The sequence below is a fragment of the Dama dama genome, chromosome 27, assembly GCF_033118175.1.
Source record: "Dama dama isolate Ldn47 chromosome 27, ASM3311817v1, whole genome shotgun sequence".
NCBI lineage: Eukaryota > Metazoa > Chordata > Mammalia > Artiodactyla > Cervidae > Dama > Dama dama.
This window is the reverse complement of record NC_083707.1, coordinates 26,109,130-26,134,877: the sequence shown is the minus strand read 5'-3', so window position 1 is coordinate 26,134,877 and position 25,748 is coordinate 26,109,130. Positions and strand designations below refer to the sequence as shown.

At 41.5% G+C, this 25,748-nt stretch overlaps 1 protein-coding gene across 3 annotated transcripts in view; it reads right to left on the bottom strand.

The window, feature by feature from the left end:
- The window catches only part of GAREM1 (GRB2 associated regulator of MAPK1 subtype 1), a 222,205-nt gene that overhangs the window by 46,129 nt on the left and 150,328 nt on the right, over nucleotides 1–25,748 (bottom strand). For all 3 annotated transcript variants that reach the window (XM_061131155.1, XM_061131156.1, XM_061131157.1), the window contains one exon: nucleotides 3,816–3,946. In XM_061131155.1, coding sequence (XP_060987138.1) covers nucleotides 3,816–3,946 — 131 coding nt within the window. The remainder of the gene's footprint in view (nucleotides 1–3,815; nucleotides 3,947–25,748) is intronic.

Genomic DNA, 25,748 nt, shown 5'->3' with positions numbered 1-25,748 from the left:
GGAGCTGGTAAGCCCTCAATATATATTATATCCCAAGCTCCAGACCTGTTTATCTACTGTCTTTATGTCTTTATTTGGAGATATTGGGTTGGCCTAAAACTTTGTTTTGGTTTTCTGTATCATCTTACAGAAAAACCCAAACGAACTTTTGGGCCAACATAATAGTGTCTGTATTTGCTTATTTACATTCTGCCTCCCGAGCAGAATGTAATCTCCAAGCAGGCAGGGATTTATATATTTGATATTTACTCCCAGGGCCTATAATGAGGCTGGTCATGTAGTAAGGGCTCAAAATATATCTGCTGCTTAAAGAATTAAATATTTAATATATATTAACTCATTTCATGCAGTTCATCAATGATGGGGCAATCAGGTAGATAATTTTTAAATATCAAGTCATCTTTTAAAGACATATTTTCTTTAGCTCAAGATAAAAGGAATACCTTATTTTGAAATAAACGTGTAAATAGTACTAATATGTGTGCTTAGTCGCTCAGTCATGTCCAACTCTTTGCAACCCCATGGACTGTAGCCCACCAGGCTCCCCTGTCCATGGGGATTCTCCAGGCAAGAATACTGGAGCGGGTGGCCATGTCCTCCTCAAATAGTACTAATGTGATCCATTGAATTTTAGGTAAATTTTTGCTATAGTCTTGAAAATAACAAAACTAGTTCTTATTCTTTCAATACTTCTGTTTTACTCTGTATTCTTTTCATGCTTCAATTTGCACTTGTAAATATATATGAATAAATGTGCATACATATATATTTATTTCAAAAAATAACTGTGCCTCTTGACTATGATGATGCCAGTTAGCTGCCAGTTCTTAACTGTAAGTCATTTCTCTTGGTCTAATTTACACTGATCTGAAGCATAAAGAAGAGGATAAATTTTCCAAGGAAGTGTGAATCCTCCTATCCTTCAAAAAACTGCTTCCTAGATAATATTTATATTTCATATTATTTAACAATATTTAATATTTAACAATATTTGTAACAGTTGTATTTATGAATAGGTTGTACTGTTTTTCATTTATTCTCTCCCTCTCCAGGGGAAGTAACAACAAAGCATAGCACTTCCTTGCCGCCAGTGAGCTGTTGACATTAAGCTCTGCATATCGATAAATGCACATTATAATCAAGTTTTAAAGAAGACCATGGCATCCAACATTTTCTTTTAAAATGCAGGCAGTTTCCAGAAATATTTCCCACAAATCTCCTTGGTTTATTTATTTATGTGCGTGTTTACTCACTAAGCACACAGACTTGTGTGTATTTTTTTACATAAATTTCTTGAGGTTCTCTCATTGGGTCTTCCTTGAATAGAATTGAAAGCTGTCTTAGTGATTAGTGCAGGCTGGATGTGAAGGCATCTTAAAACTTTATCAGTGATGGACCAGAGGTATTAAAATATTCATGCATGCATAGCATAGAACTCAACCCCAATCCAACCAGCTCTATGGATGCTATAAGCTACTCCTCCATACACTTATTTGTAACATCCACAATTATCCTGACACATTTTAGAAAGTACTCAGATTGAAAGGATTTTCTGTTTAGCCTCATTTCAGCAGGAATGCCACTGACTTGCTTTTTAAAAACTGCTGTAAAACATACATAACATGAAATTTACCATCTTAACCATTTTTCAGTATATGAGTTAGCAGTGTTAAGTACATTCACACCACTGCGCTAAACTTTTAAATGATATCTCTATTACATACATTTTAATCAATATAGCCAAACATGGTATTCTGCGGGGAAAAAAACCCTATCAAAATGTACTGGGTTTCAGTATTACTTTTTCATTCATTGCTGGTCCAATAGAAATTCACAAAGAAACAGCATTTAATGGCATTAAAAAAAAAATCTTTCATGTAAACAATATGCCACCAAAGACTGAATGTTACATTTTAGTACTTGAAAATTGTAAAAAAAAAAAAAAAAAAAAAAAAAAATTTATGCTTGATTTCTCATCATTTACCAGCAAAATGAAATGTTTCAGAAGAGAGTTTTACAGCATTAACTTTCCTTCCTAAACAATTTTTTTTTCTTTTAGTTAATTCTAAATAAATTTTAAGGAGAGATTTAAATCAAGATCCTAATGAAACAGGATTTGATAAACTTATGGCCAACGAATCTCAGAGAGTTTAAAAATGAACAGGTTCTCACAATCTTCAGCTGTAAATGAATACAAGCCTGAGCCATTGAAGGAGTTAAAAATTATAAATAGTCTGAACATAAGCATACTTTGGTTAGTAAAAGACTTTACAAAATACAAAATCTCACCCATTTTAATAATAAAGTTAAAGGGAGTAGATTATGGTGCTGTGCTTTAGCTCTGGAAAAAAAAAATGATTTAGCCTAGCCAATTAAATGGGCTGACTTTTGCACTAAGGAAGCTGTTTTGGGCATCTGTAGCCTTTTCTGGGAGTGTAGGAGGAGTGACCCATCTGCAAAGACACTTGCATTTTTGGACCAAGACACCACGTGGGCTGTTTTTCAAATAGAGCCGATTTCTAAGAAACCAGAATCTGCTCCTTAAGACTTAAATTTTCAGAGAAAACCCTGACTCAGTTGGACTTCCCGCTGAAATGAGGTTAAAGAGAAAATCCTTTCAATGTGAACACTTTCGAAAATGTGTCAGTGTAATTGTGGATGTTGCTGAAGAAAATGCAGAGGGTTTGCGGGCAATGAAGTTGCACCTGGTTGGTGGCATTGCTTCTCTGGTTAGTCTTTCTTCAATAGCAGGTTTTGTCAAGGAGGTAGCTTGCTGTGTAGGAAAGGATGGAACCGTCCCTCTAAGAATGCAAAACTGGGGACTTCCCTGGCAGTAGAGTGGTGAAAACTCCATGCTTCCAATGCAGGGGTCATAGGTTCGATCCCTGGTAGGGAAACTAAGATCCCATATGCTACATGACCAAATAAATAAATAAAACTAAAGAGTGTAAAACCAATGCAGCATAGTGGACACTATTCAGCTTCTCTCTGATAAACAAGGATTAATAGTACCTATTGGGGAACTTCCCTGGTGTTCCAGCTGGTTAGGAGTCCGCCTGCCCGTGCAGGGCACATGAGTTCGATCCCTGGTCTGGGAAGATTCCATATGCCCGAGAGCAAGTAAGCCCGTGCTCCACAACTACTGAGTCCACGTGCCGCAACTACTGAAGCCCTCGCGCCCCAGAGCTTGTGCTCCGCAGCAAGAGAAAGTACCGCAATGAGCAGCCCGCGCACTGCAACTAGAGAAAGCCCATGTCAAGCAGCGAAGACCCAGCGTGGCCAAAAGAAAATAAATAAAAGAAAAGTAAGTACCTACTGGGCAACATTCAAGACCTCAACTTTTCCTCTGTAGACTAACATGGACAGTCTGCAAAGACTATATGCTCATGTCAAGGCATGCTCTGAAGTTTCTCTCCTAAGTGAGTCTGTGGTATCAGATTTACCCAATGCCTTTTACTTGCTCTCACAAGCAGGGCATCTAGCCTCACACAAGAATCTGGCCCAAAAAAATGGTTACATATTAGGGAATAAAGTCCAGAGTTTTTAAGAAAAGAGGAAAAAAAAAAAACAAAACAAAACCACTTTTGATCTGCCTTAACAGTTACTTTAGCCAAAGATAATGCTAACCAAGCGTAAGAGCCTGGGGGTGGGGGGTTGGGTGGTCAGCTCAGCTACAGCACAGTTCTTGTAAGACCAGATTTAGCCATTGACACCGACCCACGAGGAAGATGGGGCCTCCACAGGAAGAGGCGCAGATGAGCTCTTAAAGCCAAAGGAGGTTAGTAAGGGGAAATATGTGGTTCTCTCAGAGCTACCTTCACGTTGAATGTTATTTCCTCCATGACGTACACGCGTTCAGGAAATGCTTTGGCCACCTCCTCCACGCTGTTGAAATATTGCACTGGCTCCTTTATATCTCGGTCTTGTTCCAGCAGCTTGAATTGGCCTAAAACACATGATAAAGGGAAGAGCTGTGAGACACTTATGCTGGACAGCTGTCACCGTGGCGACAGCATCCCCTCCCCTTACTCCTACTCTTGTCCGTCAGAGGCTTCCGAGCATTACATTAAAAAAAGAGAGCCACTGTGGCAGAAGGTTTTCTCTGAACTAGGATATATATTTAAAAATTAGCTTAAAAATGAAAGCAAATGTGTAGTTTCTTTTTATTTTTTTTTGCTTACATTCAGGGTTTATTCCCAGAGGATCAATATCAAATTGGATGAATGCTTACTTAGAGTGTAAACACGATGTGAAAACTCAGTGTGTTATAAATGGTTGCACATGTGGCTTGTGATAGTGGTCCTGCTGTTATTTAGTTGTAATGATGCCCCCACACATTATATTCTAAAACCAAGGTTGAGTGGCCTGGGGGAACTGATTTTTTTAAATTAGTGTTTTTAAAATGTGCAGGTGGAATAAAATAATCTGTGGCCCCTTAGCTTTCACCGATGCCCTTGGTTTCAAGAATACGTGGGTGCCTTTGGGGGCTCAGAAGCTCCTATAATTTGTGATGTGGCTGTGGTACACGGCCTGAGCCCGAGGGGGCTGGTGTTGGGGGGGAGACCCTTCCAGTGAGTAAGGCACTTGGCATCTGGAGCAGCAGGTGGCTTCCTTCTTTTTACTGCCACCTGTGAAATTCATCAGTGCAGACAGACTATCATGGTAGCCATAGTTTGGGTGATTTTTGAAGAACTTTGAACACATTCCTAAAAATGTCAAGGATCTACTATGCTGCTTGTACATTTTCAGCATTTGTGACACTCACTGCTACATTCTAGAGGAGCTGCTGTCAGCTGAGAAAAAAAGACCACATACAATCAAGCCCATGACACCGTGTTTCTCCGTGGTCATTTTCTGAATGCTGTTTATAACACTTGAGAAACTGGAAAAGGAATGAAAAACTCTTACGAGGCAGAGTTCTCTGCATGCACCCATGGGTCATCGGCAGAAACAGGGACACCTGCATACTGACCATTCATATTCTCAACATATTTTTTAACACAGCATCTCTTAGGTGGAGGCATTATTTTAGATGCTGGAGATAAATCAATTAAAAGACCAGATAAAAATGTCCTCTTGAAACTTTACATTGTAGTGGGAGACAGAAGATATATAAAATAAATCAATGGCGTATATAGCATGTTAGAAGGTGAGTAATGAGTTTATGCGCTCAGTTGTCTCTGACTCTGCAACCCCATGGACCACAGCCCACCAGGCTCCTTTGTCCATGGGATTCTGCAGGCAAGAATACGGGAGTGGGTTGCCATTTCCTTCTCCAGGGGATCTTTTCAACCTAGGGATTGAACCCTTGTCTCCTGGACTGCAGGTGGATTCTTTACCAGCTGAGCCATCAGGCAAGCCCATCAGAAGGTGAGAAGTGCCATTAAAAATAGGGTGAGGGGTTTGGAGAGTACCCGCTGGTCAGAGCAGGCATGTGTGAGAAAGCGACTTTGATGGAGCTGGGTGGAGAGTTCTTAGAATTCTCAACCCAGGCAACAGTCTCCACAGAAACCGTCAGGCAGATGGGCTGGTGTGTGCTTGCTATGCTACCAGAGTGGCTGGACTGGGGTGAGGAAAAGCTTAGAAGGAAGAGAAAGAAGTCAGAGAAATAATAGGTGGTTTTGACGGTCCACAGCTTTGCAGAACTGTGGCTCTTCATCTGAGTGGGATGGGGAGCCACCTGGGGGTGTGAGTGGAAAAGCAGTGGTGATTATAGAAGAATCACTCTGGTTGCTTGTTGAGGACACGGTGAAGGCGCCAGGTGTAGAGGCAGAGACACCGGTTAGGAGGCCTCCGCCATCGGGCAGGTATGAGATGGCAGGGATTTGGAAGAGGTGAGAAAATGTCGGGAATCTGGCCTGAGTGGCTAAAGGAATGGAAATGCCATTGACTGAGATGGGCAGGTCTGGAGGGGTCGGATAAGGAAGTAAGGCCAGGAGTTAAGTTTGGACTCCTAAGCTTAGCCGTGTCTGACTCTTTGCAACCCCATGGACTGCAGCCTGCCAGGCTCCTCTGTCCGTGGGATTTCCCAGGCAAGAATATTGGAGTCAGTTGCCATTTCCTTCTCCAGGGGATCTTCCCAACACAGGGATCAAATCCGTGTCTTCTGCATTGGCAGGCAGATTCTTTACCACTGAGCCACCAGGGAAGCCCTTATTAGACATAGAATGGAGATACCCTGAAAGCTCTAGACAGACACATAAGTGTGGGGGTCAAGAGAAAGGTCTGGTTGGAGATGATAACTCTGGGCGCCAGCAGCACGTGGATGATATTTTCAGTCATGACATTTAATGATGACGAACATGGGCTTAAGTGCAGACTGAGAAGACGTCCAGGGTTTGAGTTCTGGGAGACTGAGGAACGGTCAGGGGAATAAGAGGAAAATCCAGAAGTCATACATCCTAGAAGCCAGGTGACTCAGTGCTGTGGCCCAACAATTCCACCACTCATATCAAAATCCCCAATTAAATACAAGCTGTAAATCCAACAGTTCTCAGTCTCATTTCAGTTCTATAGGCAACACTTGACATCACTCCCCTTCTTCTCCTGGAGGTACTTGAATAAAAAAAACAAACACAAAATAGAGCTACCACCTCAGAGGGCTTCATGAAAGGAGTGTCTTCAGGGTATATGCAGGTTTGGGTTTTAACAAGATGCAAGTAACAGAGGAGGGTTTAAGGAGGTATGCATTTTGCTGGTGATGAACCTTGATAGAAGGGTTTTCAAGAGTTAAAGGGTAGGCGGTGATGACAAAATAGAGGATGCACCTAGACATAACAGCTCGAGTACCTTCTAGAAGGATGTAGAGCGATGAATAACACATTTGAAAATACAAAATGATCATATCTTTTTCATAAAAACCTTTAAAAATTCAGAAAGACTACGGCAATCTTAATTCTACTTACTTAAATTCTGCCACTATAACCAATTAAACTTTTCCTTTGTCACTTCTCTAGTCTGTGTACAAACTTTTAATAACCATGGTTTATTTACAGTTTTATACTCTGTTCCTTTGTAATTTTTCTCCTTTTCCCCACATGATGACACAATGTTTGCACAGCATTTAATAGCGAGTTTATCTGTTTTTCTGTTCTTCTACGGTCAGGCTGAGTTAGGCAGGTGCCTAATCTAAGTGGGCGCTCTGCCACGTACATGTTTTATGATACTGGCAAATCACTAAATCCATCTGAGCCTCGCTTCCTCGCCTGTAAAGTGGGAACACTTCACAGGACAGCTGTGGGGATTAACTGAGATGATGCAAAGTGTTCAGCATAAGGAGTCATTTAGTGACTCTTGGCTCCCTTCTCTCAAGACGCACAGGGATTTTGTCTTTTGGTTCATGTTTTGGGGATAAATCTTCTGGAGTGAGATTATTAAATTAAAGAGTAACACAATTTCTTGTTTACCATTCATGGCTAAATTTTTTTCCTCCAAAAAAACCTAAACCAATTTAGATTTCTACCAACAGGCTATGTGCCTCCTAGTTGGAGCACAATATTTGTTCTGAGTATTTTTTCAATTAGACAATTCCATGCGTACTAGAAAGCACTCTTCCTTTTATTAATCTGCATCTCTTTGAGGATTAGTGAAGTTAAGCATCTCAATTTTTCTTGAGCAAATGACTATGCAGATTTATAATAAATACATTTGACACAGTCTACATTTCCTGTCACTTCTAGAGGCATCTAAGGCCCCCTGGATGGTTATACTTTGAAGTCCCATTAGCACCGAATCCAACATGTCTAAATTCAGGGAAGCACAATGACTTGCATGCAATAGGTACTTAATAAATGTTTGCTAAATAAAAGAAAATTACTGTAGTCCTGGAACTGGCAGACAATAGAGCAATGCAGAAGTAACTGCAGGTTTTCCAAGTTGTAAATAAAAGGTGAACTACATTACTGTATACAAGGTTTGCTTCTAAACCACAGATGAATGTTGTCACTCAACAAAGAAAGCAAGCAACGGTGTACTTAAAAATCATTCAAATCTGAATAATGTACAGAGCCTCAAAGGATATTTTTCAGGAATCAATCCTACCAAAGAACAGATCAGACAAGCAGCTGAAATTATCTTTCAGGATGAAGCAATCTTTCAGCATCAGGCTGTGTTAAATAAGGGGACAAAAGTAGTCATCAGTGAGTTAGAATTTTCAGGAACACAATTTTTTCACATTATCTTTTAAATCCTGTGTTTGTCTTACCCTCGTGGCACACCTCTGTTCACACTAGCCTCATTACAAGTGCTCAAGAGCCTCTGTGACCAGTGGTTGCTGTGTCCATGGAAGGTCTAGAACATCTCTGTGTTCGCTTATAAAAGTGGCTGCAGACACTGTTCACGTCCTTAAAAAAAAAGATCCTGCGGTGGGGAGTACCTTCTAACAAAACAGGATGTTCCCTCTCGTGACATAAGAGCTTCAGAATTCTTATATTTTCTTTTTCTTGTCCTGTTTGTCATGATCACTGATATTTTGGTTCAGATAAGAGAGCCTGGGTTTCTTGATACAAACCATCTCTAACCCCTTAAACAGATCGCCCATCTCTATCACCATTTCTCCTCTCTTTTAATTTGGGTGCTTGTTCTTCAGGTATTCTTTAGTTATTTTTTCTTGTGTCTGAGATCTTTTACTATCAGCAGGCTCAAATACACTTTGGTATATGGACCAAATGAATAATTCTGTCTGGTATGGCTGTGGTGTCAAGAGCAAAGCTGCACACATCTCTCTTCTCTTTCAATTTGGGTGCTTGTTCTTCAGGCACTTTATTTTTTTCTTGTGTCTGAGATCTTCTACTATCAGCAGGCTCAAATATGCTTTGGTATATGGATCAAATGAAGAATTCTGTCTGGTATGGCTGTGGTGTCAACAGTAAAGCTGCACACATTTCTCTTCTCTTTCAATTTGGCGTTTGTTCTTCAGGCATTCTTTAGTTATTTTTTTCTTGTGTCTGAGATCTTTTAGGTATGACCTAAGTCAAATCCCTTATGATTATACAGTGGAAGTGACAAATAGATTCAAGGAATTAGATCTGATAGCAGAGTGCCTGAAGAACTACAGACGGAGGTTTGTGACAATGTATCGGAGGTGGTGATCAAGACCATCCCCAAGAAAAAGAAATGCAAAAAGGCAAAATGGTTGTCTGAGGCGGCCTTACAAATAGCTGTGAAAAGAAGAGATGTGAAAGGCAAAGGAGAAAAGGAAAAATATACCCATTTGAATGTAGAGTTCCAAAGAATAGCAAGGAGAGATAAGAAAGCCTTTCTCAGTGATCAATGCAGAGAGATAGAGGAAAACAACAGAATGGGAAAGACCAGATAGCCTTCAAGAAAATTAGAGATACCAAGGGAACATTTCATGCAAAGATGGGCACAATAAAGGACAGAAATGGTATGGACCTAACAGAAGCAGAAGATACTAAGAAGAGGTGGCAAGAATACACAGAAGAACTGTACAGAAAAGATCTTCATGACCCAGAAAACCATGATGGTGTGATCACTCACCTAGAGCCAGACATCCTGGAATGTGAAGTCAAGTGGGTCTTAGGAAGCATCACTACGAACAAAGCTAGTGGAGGTGATGGAATTCCAGCTGAGCTATTTCAAGTCCAAGATGATGCTGTGAAAGTGCTGCACTCAATATGCCAGCAAATTTGGAAAACTCAGCAGTGGCCACAGGACTGGAAAAGGTCAGTCTTCATTCCAATTCCAAAGAAAGGCAATGCCAAAAAATGCTCAAACTACCACACAATTGCACTCATCTCACATGCTAGCAAAGTAATGCTCAAAATTTTCCAAGGCAGGCTTCAACAGTACGTCAACCATGAACTTCCATATGTTCAAGCTGGATTTAGAAAACACAGAAGAACCAGAGATCAAATTGCCAACATTCGTTGGATCATCAAAAAAAGCAAGAGAGTTCCAGAAACACATCTACTTCTGCTTTATTGACTATGCCAAAGCCTCTGACTGTGTGGATCACAATAAATTGTGGAAAATTCTTCAAGAGATGGGAATACCAGACCACCTGATCTACCTCCTGAGAAATCTGTATACAGGTCAAGAAGCAACAGTTAGAACTGGATGTGGAATGACAGACTGGTTCCATCGGGAAAGGAGTACATCAAGGCTATATATTGTCACCTTGCTTATTTAACTTATATGCAGAAAGTACATCATGAGAAATGCTGGACTGGAAGAAGCACAAGCTGGAATCAAGATTGTCAGGAGAAATATCAATAACCTCAGATATGCAGATGACACCACCCTTATGGCAGAAAATGAAGAACTAAAGAGCCTCTTTATGAAAATGAAAGAGGAGAGTGAAAAGTTGGCTTAAAACACAACATTCAGAAAACTAAGGTCATGGCATCTGGTCCCATCACTTCATGGCAAATAGACTGGGAAAGAATGGAAACAGTGACAGATTTTACTTTTGCGGGGCTCCAAAATCACTGCAGATGGTGACTGCAGCAATGAAATTAAAAGACGTTTGCTCCTTGGAAGAAAAGTTATGACCAACCTAGACAGCATATTAAAAAAGCAGAGACATTACTTGGCCAACAAAGGTCTGTCTAGTCAAAGCTATGGTTTTTCCAGTAGTCATGTATAGATGTGAGAGCTGGATTATAAAGAAAGCTGAGCACTGAAGAATCAATGCTTTTAACCGTAGTATTGGAGAAGACTCTTGAGAGTCCCCTGGACTGCAAGGAGATCCAACCAGTCCATCCTGTAGGAAATCAGTCCTGAGTATTCACTGGAAGGAATGATGCTGAAACTGAAACTCCAATACTCTGGCCACCTGATGTGAAGAAATGACTCACGGAAAAGACCCTGATGCTGGGAAAGACTGAAGGAGAAGGGGACGACAGAGAATGAGATGGTTGGATGGCATCAGTGACTTTATGGACATGAGTTTGAGTAAACTCCGGGAGTTGGTGATGGGACAGGGAAGCCTGGCATGCTGCAGTCCATGGGGTTGCAAAGAGTCGGACACGACTGAGTGACTGAACTGAACTGAACTGAGATCGTTTACTATCAGCAGGCTCAAATAAGTTGTGGTATATGGACCAAATGAATAATTCTGTCTGGCATGGCTGTGGGTCAACAGTAAAGCTGCATAGATTCTAACCTTCTGGTCTCACCTGTGTTTGTTGTCTGTTAGATGGACAGGAAGACCTCAACCGCATGGGAACACTGACAAGAAACTATGCTGAGAGTGATGGACGCACAGAGATGAAAGAATAAGAACAAAGTGCCAGCTAAATGTGACCAAATGTTTTCACATCTGAACATACTGCACATCAGAAAAACCAGTTCCTTTCATTCATTCCTTTTAACTGTTTACTGAATATCTAATACCATCCGTTAACTTCTGTCTCCTCTTTTCCATATAGTTTATTTATATTGTTCTGCAAGATTTTAGTTTATATGTTTCTGTGTGTACATATAGTTTCATTTTAAACATTTTCCTGTCATATGTTTAATGGTCTAAAACCAAATAATTATTTTATACTTCTTACACCCCACAAATACCTTTAAGATCTAAATATATCAAATGTTTTGATGTAATGTTTTAAATACCGGGTCACGGTATATATGCAGCTTCCTATTACAGGGGCTGGCAAACTCGTTCTGTAAATAATTTAGTTTTTGTGGACTAAATGGCCTCTGCTTCAACTATTTCAACTCTGGCAAAGTATCTCAAAGGCAGCCTCAGACGATTTGTAAACGAAGTGCAGCAGCTGTGTTCTAATCAAACGTTACAAAAACAGGCAGTAGGTCAGACCTGGCCCTGAGGCCACATGGTTTGCTGACCTCTGTCCTGCTGGGAGGACAGCAAAGACCCAGAAAGTGTGGCCAGAAAACAAGACATTTAGAAATGAAAATGACCAGCCTTTATATTCCCATACTCCTAAGTAGTTACACTGAGGTGTCTAGTAAGGTAGAGATCTTATGTGTTCTCTGACTCTTTGCGACCCCACAGACTGTAGCCTGCCAGGCTCCTCTGTCCATGGGATTTTTCAGGCAGGAATTCTGGAGTGGGTTGCCATTTCCTCTTCCAGGGGATCTTCCTGACCCAGGGGTGGAACCCAAGGTCTCCTGCACCTCCTGTGTTGCAGGATTTTTTTTTACCACTTGAGCCAGACCCATGTGAACCTTAAGAATAGAAGTTTTCCCTTTAAATATGAGTCCAGAACCCAGAATTGTAAGCTGCAGATTGTAATCCGCAGCTGCAGATTATATTAGGGAATAATGCAAATGAAAAACGAACACGCCCATATCCTCTCACTGCATTTTAAGAGACCAAATTTCTAGGCACGTTTACTGACTTAGCTTCTATTCTCCTATAAAAGAACCTGACACTCTCAGAGGAGTCAACTTGAAGTGCTCTGATAAAGATGCTGAGCCACTGTGCTGCCCTATTCCCTGCCGCTGCTGCAGCCTGGAAGGCAGGACTTGTCAGAGTCAAATCTCAAAGCCAATCTAAAGAGTTAAGAACCTGTGCCCTGCCAAAATGTGAAATCAATTTACGTAACACATATTCCCACAACCCCCACACGGAGGAACTAATTTTTTAACAGACCATTTCATGAATAAAGTCTTTGTGCCACCAAATAAAAACATTTGGAGATCGCCTTAACATCTGTTCTGAGATGTTACTGTCAAAACCCTATTCCCGGAGAGGCAGGAAACTGCATTGTCTTTCAGCAGTTTTGTTAATTTCATTAAAAAAAAAAAAAAAAAAGTCTCCACTGAGAGAGCTCTTCTGTCTGCGGGACCCCAAAACTCCCAAGAATGAATCCAACAGCACGCTCGTAGGTTAGTTTACAGAAACTGAAGGTAATAATGTAGAAAGCAAAGGCTGGTAGTATTATTGATCTGCTTTCATGAGTTGCTACTAAAACTACATTAATTAATATGCTGATAATAACTGTCATTCAGAAAATACCTGTCTTTTGGTGTATGTCCCTCAAGAAAATCACAGCAATTTACTTTAACAGAGATGACACATTAAACACACAGCTAAGGGACTTCTCTGGTGGTCCATGGGCTAAGATTCCAAGTTCTCAATGCAGGCAGTCAGGGTCTGACCCCTGATTGGGGAACTAGATCCCACATGCCACAACTAAAAAGATCCTGGGACTAAGTTAAGACCTGATACAGCTTAAAAAAAATTAAAAAGCACAGCCAAAGAGGCCCGAAGTCCTACCTGAGATGTCTATGTTTGGAGCTCCTATATGATGCTGAACAGACTATCGGATTCTGTTACTTAGAAGGAAAAGGTCACTAGTGAGAGATAAAAAATGGAAACAAATTTTGCTAAATTAACAAGAGAGCAACAACCCTGGGATGTGTAGAGAGAACAAGGAGAGTAAGAGGTGGTCAAATTCAGTTCTGTCCTGTTTGCTACTGGCTGGGAAGTTGGGGGCAATGAGAAGTGAGTTCTGTGCCCCTGAAGACGGGGCTTGCCGCGACTTGAGCCTCCCCGCTCCCATCACAGCTGGTGATGAGCACTGCCTGTAGGCAATCTCCTGTCATCACTCTGGTTTCCTGCTCACCTGCCCTTCAGCACAGCGGCCGACTTCATGTGTGTAAAGAAAAGCAAACCCAGCGAGAGCCAGGGCCGTTATTATCCATCTGTGGGGCCATAACTCAAGTCAACGGCGACAACCACCCAGTTTCCCCCCTTCTCCGCCCCACCTCCCAGCTTGGAGCAGGGAAAGCTCACAGAAATCAGCACAAATGATAAAATAGAAAAGAAAGCAACAAAAATGGCACTAGAATACCAAAGCAACAATGAGCTAAGAATGGCTCAGATGAACAAAAGTGGTTAAGAGTCCCAGAGACTTCCCTGGTGGTCCAATGGTTAAGACTCTGAGCTCCCAGTGCAGGAGATGCAGGTTTGATTCCTGCTCAGGGAACTAAGAACCCACATGCTGAATGGCATGGCCAAAAAAGGGAAAGTTCCAGAATGCTGAAAACACAATTACCAGGAATGTGTGATTTGCCTTGGTACTTGGTATTATACCACATGGAGCATCAATCAGGGCTTAGGAAGGAAGGAAGGAAGAAATTCTTCTTACTTTTCTTCTCTTACCTCTTTCAGAGACAGGCCACCAACATGAAGTTAGGTGGTTTCAAGTCAGTCGTGCGAGTGAAATATACTCTAAATGGTTCAAATAACTGGGTCTTAAAACCACTGGGTCATTTCCAGATGTGAAGAAATGAGGATTCTTAAGTGACAGAAGCAACAAATCAGCTGCCATTTTTCAAGAAATAAATAAACACACAGTCAAAACTACCCTTTTTCCAGTAGTTATGTATGGATGTGAGAGTTGGACCATAAAGAAGGCTGAGCACCAAAGAATTAATGCTTTTGAATTGTGGTGTTGGAGAAGACTCTTGACAGTCCCTTGGACAAAAAGGATATCAAACCAGTCCATCCTAAAGGAAATCAGTCCTGAATATTCACTGGAAGGACTGATGCTGAAGCTCCAATACTTTGGCCACCTGATGTGAAGAACTGACTCATTATGAAAAGACCCTGATGCTGGAATAGATTGAAGGCAGGAGGAGAAGGGGACGACAGAGGATGCGATGGTTGGATGGCATCACTGACTCAATGGACATGAGTTTGAACAAACTCCGGGAGATAGTGAAGGATAGGCATGTTGTAGTTCATGGGGTCACAAAGAATCAGAGACAACTTAGCAACTGAAGAACAACAAATAAACATGGACAGGAGTCTACACTTACACTCAATATTTAACTTAAAAGTGCTTTTGTATTTTTAACTCCATGGATGCAAACAGGTTGGATTTTCTATAGGACCGAAATGGAAAAGGACTGCCAGGTAAAAGAGATGCATCTAATCAGTTATTCTGAACTGCACCAACCAATAGATTTGCCTTCCAGAAAGTGTATATAAATGTTCACTTCTACCAACAACGTATGAAAACTCATTTATCTAAACCTTTCACCAGTACTGTTGGTGTTGGTGAACCACCTAGAGTCCCTTTTCCTAAGTAATGTGAAGAGTTTTTTTATGATTTACTTAATATATGTAATTGCCAAAAAATTCAAATAGTATGTAAGGGTAAAGGGTAAAAAGTCTCCTTCCCAATCTGATCCTCAGATCTCCTCGCATCCTGTACATCCGTCCAGAGATGGTATCTGACACAGTCTACTGGTACGCATAAGACCACTCTTTCCCCCCCAAAAAATGGTAGGATTCCATATAGTTCTTCTATCATTCCATAAAAATCTAGCTTGTTCTTTTTAAGAGGTACACAATATTCTACTCTGTGCAAATACCATAACTAATTAAACAAGTCCCCTCTTGACGGGCATTCGAACTTATTCCAACCTGTACCAAAAGCTTTGTGTGCTGAATGCAAGTACATTGGTGGGAAAATGCCTACGTGTGGAAACTGCTGGGCCAGAGGCTAAGTGTGTTTTTATTTTTGATAGATATTGCCAAACTAACCTTCACAGAGCACGTGCCCACTTATACTCCCACCAGTGGCTTCCTCATTTCCTATTATCAGTGCCAATCTGATAGGTGTAAAATAGTACCTTGAGATTCGAATCGTATTTTCCTTATTATAAAGGTACATATAATTATTTGATAATAAGGTAATTTATATTTCATATTCTGTTCAGTTTCTTACTACCAAGTTTTGAAATTTCTAATACGTTTAAGCATAATTAAAAAAATGAAAACCCAAAGACTTCCCTGGTGGCCCAATGGTAAAGAGTCTGCCTGCCAATGCAGGGGATGTGGGTTTAATCCCTGGTCCGGGACAGCTAAGTCCATGAGCCACAACTATTGAAGCCCAAGTGCCTAGAGTCCGTGCTCTAAAACAGGAGAAATCATCGCAATAAGAAACCCACACACCACAACTAGAGTAGCCGTGCTCGCCACAACCAGAGAAAGTCCTCTCACAGCAACGAAGACCCAACACAGCCATAAATAAATAAATAAATCTTAAAAAAATAAAAAGGAAAACACAAATGTGAAATACTACAATACACAGTGTAGGATTTCACACAAACTACATATCTTATTCTACACTTTGATTCCTAATATTACTTCTAGTTAGTTCTTAAATTACAATTTTTTTCGGGGCGGGGCGGGGGGGTGGGTAGGGTTGGAAGTGGAATTGGGATAAAAAGAAAGGTAAAGAACAAATCTCAGCACAAAAGTTCCAAGCTTGTAACCAACAGACAATAGGAATTGAAGTCAACGAACAGAAAGAAATCATCAACCAAAAAAAGTATGAATTTCATCATCAACCATCTGTGGGTATTTCTATTTGTTTCTCAATCTCCATGAAACAAGTGGTCAGACCATTGCTTTCAATTCTGAAACTCCATCCTTGAACTTAACTGGATTCAAAACTCTGATTCACTCTGGGACACATGTTCTAGCCAGCCAACTATTTCACACTATGCAAATTATTTTCCTATTTGTTGAAAATGGGAAAAATTATACTTTTCATTGCATCCATTGGTCATTTGCTTCTTCAGAATGATCAGAAATTTTCCAGGGCTCAGTTTATCATAAACATGACATGCTTCCTAACATGTACTGGTGAGAATCACCAGTTCATCTTCACCATGCTGCTTCTACATTCATTCTTGCCTACATCTTGCCTTTTCTTTCCCTGAAATCTATTTGTCCTCAGCATGCACTGTGACTACTCTGGTTTTGATCCTTATTGCTTCATAATGGTATTACTGCTTCAGATTTTAAGGCTGTCTCCATCTCTGCCTTTTCACTTTACTCATCTTGAAACACAACCTTAATGGATTTCATTTCACTCAAGAACCTAAGTGTTCAATACACATTTGTAAAATAAATGAATAAATATACGAACCTGTAATAGCTCTTTGATTTCTAACCATCCAGCCCAGGCTGCTCTGTCTTAGCTTTCACGTCCCTCCCTGACCTGGCTCCATTCAGCTTCTGCAAATATTTCCTCCACCAGCTGGGCAACCCATATTCCTCCTCTCCCCTTGGCGTGTGCCCTTGCTGTCCTCTCAGTCTGCGCAGAACTCAGGGTCCTTCTAGTGTCCTCCTAAGTTCTGTGCGTGACTGCCTTCCTTCTCCCAGTCTCTTGGCTCTCCTGGGGGAACCTCACCTATCACCTTGGCTTCAAAGACCACGTGTAAGCTGACAGTACACCAACCTTCCCACCAGTCAGATCTCTCCTGAATTCCACACTGATCTACCCAAGACCTGGTTCCTATCTCCCAGTAGTTCTCCCACAAAGATCTCTCTCAAAAATCAATACATGCAACTCATCTTTTTATTTTTTGAATCAAGCAGCCACCCAAGTCAGAATCCTGGGTGGTCATCCTTGACTCCTCCATTTCCCTGAACTCTCACATTCAGCTGGTGTCAATTCAACTCCATCCCCTTTCCTGAAGGCATCACTTCCTCTCCATCTCCACTACCGCTGCATATTCCAACCACATCATCTGGCTTTGGCCAGTTTTACCCGTTGATTGCTTTGCCCCTTGACTTCCATTCCAGGAAACTATTCTTTCCACGACTGCTTAAAATTAAAATTGAATCATATTTTAAATGAGGATAATTTGCAGAGGAATTATTTACGGCAGGACCACTAATGATGGTGTGGGTGGGCTGCAGCGGAAGCACAGAGATAAGCTAGGGATAGCATCAGAGAAGAGTCACCACCATAGACCTGTGGGGCTGAGGGAGGGACTAGTTAACAGGAAGGAGACGGTTATGTCAATAGGTCGCCCTGAGAAGGGGAGATGCAGCTGTTCCCAGCCCATCCTTCAAGGGAGGCATGAAGCTGGAGAACATAAAGATCTTGACCAGCTTCCTCCCTTGACCCCACCCCCACCCCATCTCCTGCTGTGGCTGTCTATCCAATGGCTGAACTTAGCTGGAAATCAAAGGTCATGAGAGTCTACAGGTTTAGCCCTACCAGCCAGCTTCTGGGGTGCAGCAGGGCAGAGGCAAAGAAGAATAGGTTGCCAGGGTAGAGGGGGTAGGGGGTGCCCTTCCACCCTCTGATTTAAAGACTCTGGTGACCCTCCACCTCCTGTACAAGTTAACTTCACAGAGAATACACAGGCCCTCTAAGATCTGACCTTCACTTTCCTCTCATCATGCTAAAAAACCACCTAGATCCATATACAGTGAATGATACCTCTTCTTATACTGAACTCCAGGTCGGGAATGCCTTTCCTCTATTTCCAGGTTTGGCCACGCTACTCATCCAAATATTGACGGCAGGAGGACAAGGCGGTGACAAAGGGTGAGATGATTGGATGGCATCACCAACTCAATGGACATGAGTTTGAGCAAGCTCCGACAGATAGTGAAGGACAGGGAAGCCTGGCGTGCTGCAGTCCATGGGATCACAAAGTCAGACACGACTGAGCGACTGAACAATAAGAAGAACAATTCATCCAAAACCAATTCACTCGTCACCTCCTCTATAAAACATCTCAGGCAGATAGCTGACCACACTCTTGTGCTCTCATTGTCTATTTATAGATTTTCATCCAAGCACCTATTATATCCAAGCATCTATTTATAGATTTTTATCCAACACATCCAAACATGTACACTTTATCATTCTTATTTGTTTACATGTATTTGTAAATGAAACAGTAAACTCTCTAAAGAAAGCATAGGATGTGTCAATTACCTTGTTATTCTTGGGGTCCAATATTGCACAATTCACACAGGAGGTACTTAATAACAGCTGAGTGAGGGAATGAATTTAAAAAGTCCAATGTCATCCATGAAGCTCTCCCTCACAACCTCAGCTCATGCTGATCTTTGTTCATAATTATCACCAAAAGTTAATGTTTAACTATTCTCTACTTGGTTCACTTACTTTTTTTTATTGTTCTTTTAATTAGACCACAAGCACCCTGACAGCAGGAATCATGTTGTCTTCTTTGACAGCTCAGTTTGAGTCCATACTAGAAATTTAATAAATTCTTGCTTTGAAGAGTGGAAGTTTAGAACAGGAAAAAACAAACAAACAAACAAAAAAACAAAAAGAAATACACACACACACACACATACACGTGTGTGTGTGTGTGTGTGTGTGTGTGTGTGTGTGCTTCCCAGGTGGCACTAGTATAAAGAACCCATATGCCAATGTAGGAGACACAGGAAACGTGGGTTCGATTCCTGGGTCGGGCAGATTCCCTGGAGGAGGGAGTGGCAACCCACACCAGTATTCTTGCCTGGAGAATCCCATGGACACAGGAGACTGGCGGGCTACAGTCCATGGAGTCACAAAGAGTCGGACACAACCGAAGTGACTTAGCATGCATACACACACACACACACACAACAGACTCTCAAAATCAAGGATTCACATAGCCAGAGAAGTTGCAAATTGCTAAAATTAATAAAAAGGTGGAGATGGCAACCTCATAGCTTGAGCACCTGATAATTTCCAGAGGTAAGAAATGTGGATTTTTAAAAAATGTAAACACATCTAATTATTAAGTTTTTAATGGCTCACTCAAGTAAAAACATCTCCCCTAACCCCGAGACTACTCTGGGTTTCTGAGAGAGAGGAGGACGTGGCTGTGGTTTGAACGAGGGCTTAACACAACACTGATGGACGTGATGCTGTACGTAAGTGGGCAGATGTCAGTCAGGGAGTACTCGAGAAACAGGTGGGAAGTCTAGGCTCTTGAGGTTCTTCCTTCTCCCTCAAACTTAAAGGATGACCTTAAGTGGGAGGTCTCTGCAGCTTTCAGCCTAAGCGTTATGTGCAAGCTCAGTTAAGACCTATACCACTGACAGCCTTCAGCCTGGACACACCGGGAGCTCCCACTACTTCTGGCCTCAGCCCCACATATTCAATCTAAACATGGTAATGAATGGATGGTTAAGACCTGACTGATTCCAAAGGCCTGAACTTGTTAAATGCCAGCACTGACAAAGCATGAGGAGAGAGAAGCATGTTCCAGTGCTCGATGAACAGCTTCTTAAGAAAGAGACCCCACAGAATGTGGAAACACAAAATAGGAAAGAAAAAGGAGTTTGAACTTCTGGACGGGAGCCCTGTTGGGGGTGACTCCAGAGCCAGCCTACGTTCACTTGAAAGGTGTTCACACGCACACATCACCTCACTCAACAGTCCACGGCGGTGGGCGCGGATTATTGGAGAATTACCTTTGGTCACAGCAAGTCCAGGATCATTACGCACGCATCCTCACCCCAAGCCCACCTTGATTATGCTGCTGCCCCAAACCACCAATACCTCCCTGAGGATGAGGTCGACAGGGAGAGGAGGTGACTGTGCCTTGTAAGTTACTGGGAAAAATTCCCCCAAGCTGGTAGGAAGAAGGGTCATTTACTATTTACACAGGCAGTGAATTCTGCTGTGCTAGTATGGAGGGCCAGTCAGTTGGTTTCCTTTAATTCCCATGTGACCCTGGCAATTGGTTACAAGATAAAACCTATCTTCATATCAGGGTAACTTAGGGTGACTGGAGCATGGAAAGTATATGGTGTCACCGATAACTCACCCATTCGGTTGGAACAGAACCTAGCTACTCTTTTTAATCTCTGGCACTGGTATATGAATTATACCTACATAAAGCTGTTGCAGAAGAATTAAAAAAAATCAATGACCTGTATGTTTATAATGACACTTCAATAAAGCCATTAAAAAAATCTCTTACATTGGAAATAGTTGCTGGGATGAAGCAGCTGCTGCTACTAGAGATCAAAAGCCCACATTAACAAAACAAAAACGAAAAAAGCAAAACACAAGGTTCTGATAAGTAAAAAAACAGTTTGATTTGAGGTAGGATCTTTTTGGAGAAAGAGAAAATGATCTACTTATCTAGATTAAAAACTTATGAACAGCAAAAGTAAAACTTCGAGCTTTATTTATAGAACTGAAAATCATATAGTACCAAAAATTGAAGGGGAAAACAAAAGTTAAGAGAAAATGGGAAACAGGGAAGAGAAAATTAGGTGTAAAGGAGATATGGAAACAAATCTGAAAAAGAAAATGAGACACAGAAATTGACACAAGAAAAAAAAATCACCCACAGATAAACACAATTTCAAGCAGACAAACGAAAAGGAAGACCCCACTGATACAGATGGACAAAATCTGGACGTACATGACATCCGGACAGACTTTAAAGCTATGTTGTCATTTTACAACTGCAGGCAAAAATGAAGGCACTCTGTGTAGACTCAGAGCTGAGGTCTAGGAATTTTCAGTACTCTGGTTCATATGATATGTGCTTCTCTTCCACGCCTTATGGAAGTATTTAAAAAGGAAAAAGAGAGCCAAACTGCATGTCCAAAATGTGGGGAGGGTGAGGAGCACACTCAAAGATTTTAACATTCCACCATTCTTCCTCTATTGAAACATGACCCCTTTCTTGGATTCTCCTTTGCTCCCTTTTCCACAGCCCGACAGTCAACTCCCACACACCAGTGGGACCACAGAGGAGAGACAATAACACGAGCAGCTGCTCAAGCTGTGGTTTTCATTAGGAAAAAAAGTGCCTTGATTATAAGGGATTTAGTTTTGAACCTTCAGGCCAAAGCTGAAGTGATTAAAACTCCATGCAGAGAAACACGAATAGTTTCTTAAAAGTCTGATGTAGAGCGTACTCAGCATAATCAGAGGCGGCTGGGAGAACCATGCACATTTTTTAACACCCACCTTGGCTTAGGGCATGGACTTAAGATGGAAAAGCTAGCAAATGAATGAAATGAAAATATAGTCCAGAGGTCCTAAGTTGCAGTTCTAAAGGTCAGGGGAACATTTTCATTAAATCCTTCAGCTACAAAATGTGAGACAATCAAGCCATAAAAAGATGTAGAGGAAACTTGAATGCCTATTACTAAGTGCAAGAAGCCAATCTGAAAAGGCTCTAGGCCTTTCTATGATTCCAACTATATGGCACTCTGGAAAAGGCAAAACTATGGAGACAGTAAAAAGACCAGTGGTTTTCAGGAAGTAGTGAACAGAGACAGATGAATGGACAGAGCACAGACGATTTTTAGGGCAGTGGAAATACTGTGTATGATTCCATAATGGTGGATACATGCCATTATACTTTTGTCCACACACACAGACTGGGCAACACCAAGAGTGAACTGTTACGTAAACCATGGACTTTGGGTGATGATGATGTGTCAATGTAGGTTCATGAATTTTAACACAGGTACTGTGGGGGGGCTGTTGATGATGGGTGAGGCTATGTATATGTGGGGACAGGATGTAGATGTACCCTTCCCTTTAATTTTGGGACTAAAATTAATTAGTTTGGAACTTTAATTATCGAACTAAAACTGAAATTGAGTATGAAAATGAAAGTGTTAATCACTCAGTCATGTCTGACTCTTTGCGACCCCGTGGATTGGAGCCTGCCAGGGGCTCCAGGGAGTCTCTAGGCAAGAACACTGGAGCAGGTAGCCATTCCCTTCTCCAGAGGATCTTCCCAAACCAGGGATTGGACCCAGGTCTCCTGCACTGCAAGCAGATTCTCTACCATCTGAGCCACCAGGGAAGCCCAAAATAAAGTAAATGTGTGTGTAAATATAAACACATCATATATATATATGTATACACACATACATACGCACATGCCAGTAAGGCAACCCCTGAAAGGCTCTGCGGGTGATGTAAGAGCAGAGCTCCAAGGTCGAGTACACTCTGGGAGCCAGGCGTGTTCTGTTCTCACGGCTCAGCACACACGCATGAGCTATCATTTTGCCTCCACATCTTCACACGGCAATTAAGTGTATGAACTTATGGAGCTGGCTCTCCCTCCCACTGTGCAGCCCTAATTAGGTCACAGCCTTCCACTCCTCCCATCTGTCTCCTAGCTCCGGAATACAAGGGCAACACCACCCACATCAGCTATTGGGATGATTAAACATACCTAAAGGGTTACACTCGATGAGCGGCACCCGGTAAGGGCTCAACAACCGTCAGAGAACAGTCAAATGTGACCAAGAGGAACTTGTTCTGAACGAAAAGGAGTGCCATCATCAGACTCTTCAGAATGCGGGACTGGCTAGGAGAAAAGTGTTGGCTCCTTCTTATATTAGTCTGGGCAAAACTCCAGAAGAGGAGGAGCCACTGCCAAGCATTCTAAATTTAAGGAAGTGGCACAATTGGAGCAACTAAGCCTGTGCACAACTACGGAGGCTGTGAGCCACAGCTACTGAAGCCCATGCGCCTAGAGCCTGTGCTCTGCAACGAGAAGCCCGTGCACTGCAACTACAGAGTAGCCCCCGTTCGCTCCAACTAGAGAAAGTCCGAGCAAAGCAACTAAGACCTAGCACAGCCAAAATGATAAAAACTTTAAAAAGTAACGACTATTCTAATATTTGTGACCACAGTGTTGTGGATGAGAGTCCTACGCTTATTAGAAATCAGTCAAGACTACAGTAAAAGATGAAAACTCTAGTCAAAGGAAAAGGTCCTACATGACAAAGAGTCCCTCGTCCTTGTTAAACCTTTTTAATTAAAAAATGGAGACGCAATAGCCATGCTATGGCTCTGAGACCCGGGTCTCCATTTCTGCTCAAGTGTTTCACGAATGTGCGCCATGTCACGCTCAGTCGTGTCTGACTCTTTGCGACCCTATGGACTGTAGCTCACCAGGCTCCTCTGTCCATGGGATTCTCCAGGCAAGGATACTGGAGTGGGTAGCCATTCCCTTCTCCGGGGGATCTTCCTAATCCAGGGTTTGACCTCAGGTCTCTTATGTCTGCCTGCATTGGCAGTCGGGTTCTTTACCACCAGCGCCACCTTGGGAAGCCTGTTTCTTGAATGGCATGCTTTCAAACAGTAGACACCGCTGTCCCACACTCCTGAAACAGGACGTTTTCCCTTCCAGCCCCTCCCACCAAAAAAAAAACACCCCTCTCTTCTTTTGTTTGCTTTGGTTTCTGCTGACGACAAGCCCCTGTTCTTGCTCCCTCTTGCATTGCTTCATTTTTATCCAAACGCCTCCACTTTTCTTTGCCGCACATCAAGCTTCTTGAGCATTCTCTAGTATGCTTCAGATCTGTGCTTGTTCCATGTTAAACAGGCTGTGGTGTGAGTGCAGGGCTGTGCTCAGTAAAATACTCCGTCCAACGAGGGCAGTTATGTAAACAGGGCTGTTCCTGGCAGGAATGTCTGATGGGATAAACAAGGCTGGAAAGAAGGACTCTCACAGAGGAGAGTGACTTTGTCAGGACACAGAAACACGTTCCAAATAAAAATACTCTTGCTTCTAATGTAAGATCAGGCTTTGAATAAACCCAAATCACTGGGTGAGATTTAAAAAGAACAATTAGGGCTGAGTCAGAGACTGCGATTCCTGAAACTATTCTAAGGGTCTTTGACTTTTTCCTTTTCTGGTTTTAGAGTTTTATTTCCTTAAAAGTAAAAACCACCAGTACAACATTGTAAAGCAATTATCTTCCAAATAAAAAAAAAATAAGTAAAATTAAATTACATTTTAAAAAATAAAGGAAAAGTAAAAATTTGAATGAGTGAGGATATAAAGCAGTATTATTAAAACTATATAATAAAAAGCAAAAACATTTAACATGTCAGGGATGTCAGAAGGCTACTGTATGAATTTAGAACATTTAAGATCCTATATAGATGCTGAATGGAAATAATGGCTAATCAGAAAGGATCAATTTGATGGCTATCAAATAAGAATCATCAGAAAATTATTAGATTATGTCCATGTTGATACAAAGGCTTATCACTATTTTAATTAATATTCAGCCCCTAGGAAGAGGGATGAAAGCCCAGTATTTAGCCATGTACAAAAGTATACATAGAAAATTCACTATACTTAGACAACACTAGTTTATAATGAAGAAAACAGGTATCAGTGAAAACAAACAAAAATTCCAATACCTGAGGCTGACACCTACTTAATGTGATGGTTGCAAAGATTAAATTAGACCATGCAAGTACAAGAATACTCAGCAAAGAGCACTATGCACTTTTTAATAGTAAGATGACACTGGGCTTCCCTGGTAGCTCAGTGGCAAAGAATCTGTCTGTCAAGTAGGAGATGCAAGTTCAATCCCTGGGTCAGGGAGATTCCCTGGAGGAGAAAATGGCAACCCACTCCAGTGTTCTTGCCTGGGAAATCCCATAAAGAGAGGACCCTGGTGGGCTACAGTACCTGGGGTCGCAAGAGAGTCAGACATGACTTAGCGACTAAACAGCAACAAAAGATGATACAGTTTCTTTACTGTTAGGATTTAATAAGAGAATTGAAAATAAGGTCTGAGTTCATTTTCCCTCCCTATTTTAACTATTAGTTTAACTAATATAATAGTTCAAAGAACATGACTGACTTACTTAGTACTCTGTTCAAGGCAATGTTCAGAGTGCTAGGAGTATTTCAAACACTCAGAGATTACTGGGAAGAAAAATACAAGTCGCTGTTTCTTTCTCTTTCATTTACATACATTTGAATTTTTCCAATGCCAATCCAATTTTTAAGATGTGAATAATTTAGGGGCACATGCTTCTTTCACATGCCCTGTAAATAATTCATAAATCTAAAATGATTAGATGATTGATAAACCTAATCACTATAGGATAAAGTGGGGTAGGACCTGAATTTATGCTGGTTGATATTATCCACTCCCTGTAAATAGAATAGACAATATCAACAAATAGTTTCTTTCAGCATTGACACTCTATTCCCACCTGGAGTCTAGTTGAAACTATCCAAGGCCAGAATAA